This window comes from Humulus lupulus, chromosome 6 (assembly GCF_963169125.1).
Source record: "Humulus lupulus chromosome 6, drHumLupu1.1, whole genome shotgun sequence".
NCBI classification, from domain to species: domain Eukaryota; kingdom Viridiplantae; phylum Streptophyta; class Magnoliopsida; order Rosales; family Cannabaceae; genus Humulus; species Humulus lupulus.
The window spans coordinates 120946317-120953617 of NC_084798.1; the positions used below are offsets into that span (position 1 = coordinate 120946317).

General features: G+C 35.6%; 1 protein-coding gene across 1 annotated transcript; it reads right to left on the reverse strand.

Moving 5' to 3' along the window:
• Positions 1-6145: 6145 nt before the first annotated feature.
• On the reverse strand, positions 6146-6973 carry LOC133785420 (uncharacterized). Its single transcript, XM_062224660.1, has 2 exons — positions 6590-6973; positions 6146-6448 (listed from the first exon to the last, which is right to left on the reverse strand). The coding sequence occupies exons 1-2, from the start codon at positions 6971-6973 to the stop codon at positions 6146-6148; spliced, it is 687 nt and encodes a 228-aa protein (XP_062080644.1).
• Between the last annotated feature and the right edge of the window lie 328 nt (positions 6974-7301).

The window sequence follows — 7301 nt, forward strand, 5'->3', positions numbered from 1 at the left end:
GATGGAGAAGTTGGAGAGTAGTTTTATTTTGTAATTTTTATTGTTAGTTGAACAATTTAAATTTCCTTATTTTGTTTTATAAATTTTAGATTTCTTTAAACAAAGAAAACTACAGTCTAGAAATTTAGTTTATTGTTAATAATTTTTATTATTAATGTTTGGAAACTTATTTCAAATTTTTGCATAACAGTTATTTCTTTTATTAATAAAGTAGTTATTATATAAAGAAATTATCTATTTACTTGTTATGCAAATGCTTTGGGATAAACAATGTTTACATACTTATAATGAATGACAAATTTTTATAATTCTGAATTATTTAAAACAGCTAATCCTAAATCAATTAAACTGATTTCGATAGTGAAACATATCTGTAGCACTTGAGATTGGGCCATATTGGTTTAGACAGAATAAATAGGCTTCTAAAGGATAGTCCTTTAAGAGAACTATCTATTGGATCTCTCCCTATTTGTGAATCCTGTCTAGAAGACAAAATGACCAAGACACCTTTCTCTACTAAAGGTTCAAGAGCCACAGAACCACTTCAGCTAGTACATATGGATGTTTGTGGTCCACTTAATGTACAAGCAAGAGGAGGTTGTGAATATTTCATCACTTTCATTGATGATTATTCAAGATATGGTTACCTATACTTAATGCAAAGAAAATCTGAAACTTTTGGAAAGTTCAAAGAATTTCAAGCAAAAGTTGAAAAGCAATTAGGTAAATCACTAAAAGCTCTTAGATCTGATCGAGGAGGTGAATATTTGGATTCTTAATTCAAAGATTTCTTGCTGGAGCATGGCATTCAATCCCAACTCATAGCACCTGGAACGCCACAACAAAATGATGTTTCAGAAAGATGGAATAGAACGTTATTAGATATGGTTATATCAATGATGGGTTTCTCATCATTACCACTGTCATTCTGGGGCTATGCGATTCAATGTGTTCTATACATATTGAATGATGTTCCATCTAAGTCTATCCAGAAGACACCCATAGAATTATGGAATGGTTGTAAACCTAGTTTACACCATTTTCGAATTTGGGGGTGTCCTACACGCGTGCTTAAAGGAAAGACTGGGAAGTTGGAAACACGCTATGAAGTGTGCATGTTTGTGGGATATTCCAAAGAGACTAGAGATGGATTTTTCTATAGTCCAAAAGAAGATAAAACATTTGTATGACTATGTTAATAACCACAAACCTCGCAGTAAGGTTGTACTGGAGGAGATGGTCTCGAATGAAGTTGCAAAGTGACCAGCAATATCCAATGAAAAACGGCAAGAGGAAACGGCTAGTTTTAGTCAGAATAGTAGAGAACTTCGTCGTAGTGGGAGGGTTAGTAAGCAACCCACACGCTATGAACACGAAGTTCAAATGCTTGTGTCTGACACAAAAAAAGATGATCCATTGACATTTAAAGATGCAATGAATGATTCTGACAAGGAAAAATGGCAAGAAGCCATGAACCAAGAAATGGAATCGATGTATTCCAATTCTATCTGGATTCTTGAATATCCACCTGAGAATATCAAACCCATTGGTGGAAAGTGGATTTTCAAGAAGAAAAGAGAAGCGGATGGGAAAGTAGAGACTTTCAAAGCAAGGCTTATAGCCAAAGGTTACACACAGAAAGAAGGGGTTGACTATGGAGAAACCTTTTCTCTTGTAGCCATGCTAAAATCAACTCGTATACTCTTGTCCATAGCTGCGTGCATGGATTATGAGATCTGGCAAATGGAAGTCAAAACAACTTTTCTGAATGGCTACCTTGACGAAGCCATTTACATATCTAAACCAGAAGGGTTCGAATTAAAAGATCAAGAGCAAAAGGTTTGCAAGCTTCTTAGGTCCCTTCATCGACTCAAACAAGCTTCTAGATCTTGGAATCTTAGATTTGATGACACAAGGAAAACATTTGGTTGTTGAACAAAATGTTGATGAACCTTGTGTCTATAAACAAATCAAAGATGTTATAGTAGTATTCCTCATTCTTTACGTTGAAGATATATTACTGATTGGAAATGACGTAACATCATTATCAAGGGTAAAGAATTGGTTAGCTGAACAATTCCAAATGTAAGATTTTGGAGAAGCCAAGTATATTCTAGGCATTAAGATTCATAGAGTAGATAGAACAAAAACTTTGGCACTGTCTCAAGCAGCTTATATTGATAAGTTGCTAGAACGCTTTAATATGCAAAACTTCAAAAAGGGTGATATGCCAACCCGTTCTGGAGTATTACTTTCCAAGAAGCAGTGTCCCAAAACACTTCAGGAAGAGGAAGACATGAGACAGTATCCCTATGCCTCAGCAATAGACAGTCTGATGTACGCCATGTGTGTACAAGACCTGACATTTGTTATGCAGTAGGGATAGTCAGTCTTTATCAATCCAATCCTGGATTGAGTCATTGGATTGCAATGAAGAATATTCTCAAGTATCTTAGAAATACTAGAAATTATATGCTTGTATATTCAGGTGGAGACCTGAACCCCATTGGTTACACTGATTCTGATTTTAAATCAGACAGAGATAGTCAGAAATCGACTTCTGGATCAGTGTTTATTCTTGGAGGAGGAGCATTAGTTTGGCAAAGTATTAAACAAACCAGCATTGCAGACTCCACCATGGAAGCTGAGTATATAGCGGCTTGTGAAGCAGCGAAGTAGGCTGAGTGGCTCAAAAAGTTCTACTCCGATTTGGAAGTTGTACCAGAAGTGGAAAAACCACTTGTTCTTTACTGTGACAATAGTGGAGCAGTGGCTAATTCTAAAGAACCAAGAAGCCACAAGAGGGAATAGCATATAGAGTGCAAATACCACTTGGTCAGAGAAATCATACATAGAGGAAATGTGTCCATTCTGAAAATCGCATCAGAACACAACCTAGCCGACCCGTTTACAAAGACGCTTCCTGCAAAGCAATTCGAGGGTCATGTACGTAATATGGGATTGAGAGAAATTCCTCACTTGCTTTAAGTACAAGTGGGAGATTGTTAGGAGTATGTCCTAAAAGCATGTAAAAGACATTTGTTATTTCTATGAATAAATAAATACAAAGGTTTATTATTGTTATATTTGGATAATTAAATTATTGTTTGAATAATTTTATAGATATTAGAAAAAATCCATATTCATTATTGAGGATGTGATCTTGTATTAGTACGAGAGAATTAAGATCACATGAATGAATAAAAATAGTCAACAACAATAAATTAAAGTTAAGGAATTCTTTAATTGGGGTTGAAAGTACGGTTTGCTGAGTATCATGTTGATACAAATAATCTAGATTCAGATTATTGATGTGGTAAGACATCTCGGTAAAGGTGCTTTCTATAATATGATTATATATGACATGGATCGATATGAATTAAAGTCTTTATCCAAAAACCATTTAACAATAAAGATTGTAATTCATATAACAACTGCTGATCATTTATAGATCAACCTAAATCCTGAGTGTTCATGAACTCCTATTCATGTTTATTAAATCTTTTGATTCATTCATTAAGGTCTCTTCATAGAATGAGGCTAATGACTTTTGTTTTGGATATTTAATATCATGGATGGCTAGGAACATGTATCAACAATACGGAATCTAATCTTTCCTAACGGATCGTATATTAGTTCCCTTAAGGGTTAATTCTGGAACTGAATGATTTTGATCTCAAATCTATAATTAGATTATAGATTAATTATTCACTAGCGAATTAATGGTACTTAAGGAATAAGAAGTAAATTAGAAAGTTAAAATGGTAATTGTTCCATTCTAATTTATGAACTAATTAATTAGAGGGTTGAACTTTTGTAAGATGGTTATATCAATGGACGACTAAAGATAAGATTTATGTAAAAGTATATCTATAACATAAAGAGTGAAATTCTGAATTTATAGTGGAGAAATATCATAATTAATAAGTTAACTATTATAATTAAAGAGTATAATTATTTAGTTACAATCTATTGGAGCTTAATGTTATCGGTCTATGGTACCCGAAATGGCTCAAACAAACACTAACTAAGGTAAATACAAAAATGGGCAAACTTATTTGATAAGTAAAATATTTTTCTATGCATTAAACATAATTATTCTATAATTATGTGTAATTAATTAATTATTTGATTTAAAAAATATATAATTAATTTATTTTTGGGATTATTGGTATTTAAATAATAAGAAAAAAATTGGCAAAAATCACATGCCTTCCTTGGAATGTGGTACACGTGTAGCACAGTGCTCAGTCACTGTGCTACACACATAAGAAGCTCTTGGTAGTTTTTTGGTTCAACAATTTTAGTTATTTAAATATTAAATAAATAATGAGATATAGTAATATGATTAAAATGTTATTATTTAAACATAATCTGATAATTGATTAGTTATTTTTCAAATGGTTTAAAATAACTAATATTTTATTTTTAATGTATTGGGTATATTAAATATAGGATATCAGTTTTTCAGAACGATACTTTTTAGGGATAGAAAATATATCGTGAAATATCTCTGAGAGAAAGAGAACAGTGATACAAGCATAGGTCACTGTTCTTCACAAACTTAGGACCAAACTTTATCAAATCTCATGCGTTGAGAACATCTGATAAATATATTTTGCCTATTATTTTGTATAGCGAGCCCACACTCGTTCTTTGTGTGCTGAGAACATTTTGGAAGATCTTGGTGTGAGATCTCAAGGATTTTTTCCATACAAAAAGATAGCAACAAGGAAGGACTTGAGGTAATTTTATATTCATATCTTTGAATCAATATATATATATATATGTATGTGAAGAAGTAGATCTAGAAATCTTGTGGGATTAAATTAACAATTTTGATTGTTGTTCCACTGCGTATAATCTCTGATTTGATCTATTAAAACCAACATTACCACGACTGAAGAATCACTAAATAAATGGATAGCCTTTGCTTTTAAATCTTTGGCGATCCAGATTCCAGCCAGCAATGCCTCGTGCTGAGCCTGTTATTTGAAGAACCAAATCCAAATCTGAGAGCTTTGTCAAAGAAATGCCCTTCAGGTGTAATCAGAATTATTCTAGCTCTAGATCTAAGCTCGTTTGAGGACCCATCGACAAAGATTTTCCACAATTCTTGGACTAGTTCCCTCATGGGATCATTTTGAAAACCAGTGCACTCGGCCACTAAATCAGCGGGGCATTACCCTTTATGGTTGTTTTTGGCTTATACAAAATCTCGAATTGACTGAGTTTGATGGCCCACTTCAGCAAACATCGCAATGGTTCAGACTATTGCAAGAATTTCCTGAGAGGTTAATCAGTTAGAACATGCATTGTGTGAGACTTGAAATATTGCCTAAGTTTCCTTGAGGCTAGGATCAGTCAGAACACGAGTTTTTCGACAAATGAGTATCAAGACTCAGCTCTAAGAAGCCTCTTTCTAATATAATACACTGGTTTCTGAGTTTGATTTTCATCTTGAAATAAAATGACACTGACTGCGTTCTCGATTATTGCTAGGTAGAGGTACCAATCTTCCCCATTAACGGGTTTTGACAGGACGGGGGGTTCGACTAGGTGCCTTTTCAGGTCTTGAAATTCCTACTTGCATTCATCGGTCCATTTGAACCATTTGTTTCCTCTGAGTTATAGAAGGGGAGACATTTATTAGTAGACTTTGACACAAACCGATTAAGGGCAGTGACCTTTCTAGTAAGACTCTAGACCTCTTTTCGCGACCTGGGTGATGGGATCACTAACAGTGACCTAATGTTCTCAGGATTAGCCTCAATACCCATCGAGTTAACGATGAAGCCTAGTAACTTCCCCGACAAGACTTCAAAGGTACATTTTTGGGGTGCCCAACTTCATGTTGTACTTTCTTAGCATGTTGAAACATTTCTCCAGGTCGGATACATGGTTGTTGGTAGTTTTTTACATGATGAGCATGTCATTAACAAACATCTCTATGTTTTTCTAGATCTGTTTAATGAACATCTTGTTTACCATTCTCTGGTTAGTTGCTACAACATTCTTCATCCCAAACAACATGACTTTTTAATAGTATACATTTTGTTCGATCATAAAGCTTGTATGCTCTTTGTCCTCAAGGTTCATCGCGATCTGGTTATATCCAAAATACGCGTCAATGAAAGTCATGAGCTCATTGACTAGTTGTGGCATCAACAAGTTGATCAACCCTTGGTAAAGGAAAATATTCCTTTGGGCAGGCCTTATTGAGGCCAGAGAAGACGATACAGGCCCCCCACTTCCTGCTTGGGTTTGAAACTAGGACAGGATTGGCTATCCACGTTGGATATTTTGCCTCACTAATGATCTGCATTTTAGGAGGTGAGCTACCTCTTCTTCCAGAGCTTCTCATCTTTCCTTTCCCAACAACCTTCTCTTTTGCTACTTGGCAGGTATTTTTCTCTACAAATTCAGGGTATGCATGATCAAGCTTAGACTGATTCCTACCATGTTGGCATGTGACCAGGCAAAGATACCGAGCTTATTTATTAAAAATGCGATCAAAGCCCTTTTGTGTTTGGCATTGATTTTTTCCAATCCTTACAACTATTGAGGTTTCTTCTGGGTCAAGAATTACCTCATCTAACATCTCCAAGGCTTGGAGCTCAAATCGGTCTACGCCTATCCTAGGGTCAATTTCTTCTCGCTGGGCGACCTCGTCCTCTTTCATTTGAGGTTCTTGTGCCCCCTCGACGACCACCATCGCCCTGGGCTCCTCGTTTTCCTCAATTATCACCATGGCTTGCTTTCCGAGTTGTGATCTTCGATTCATGGAAACGTATAACATTGCCTGGTACCAAGCTGATCCCCTCTTATTATGCAGATTCCAGTGGGTGAAAGGAACTTCATATCTATGTCGAACAAAAATTATGGCCTCGAACACTATCAATGCGTGTCGCCCTAAAATGACATTGTAGGCAGTCGGGCAATCTATGACAATGAACTCGAGCATCCTCGCCATAGCTTGTATTTCATTACCAATGGTTACAATGAGCTCGATAGGGCCGATTGCTTTCGTTCCTTCTCCTGAGAACCTATATAATGATATGGAGCAGGCATTCAAGTCTGTCACTGATAGTCCTATCTTCTTGAGAGTGGACCTGAATAGTATGTCTACAGAGTTCCCGTTATCAATCAGGATTCTCTAAATTTTCTTGTATGTGAGCTGAATGGTTTTGTCCAGCGGATCAGTATGGGAGTTGGACAAGGCTTGTGTCCTCTATAAAAATATAGGTTTCTTGTCCATTCTCTATTTCTTTGACAATCGTTGCTTCAGAGTGAACATTGTG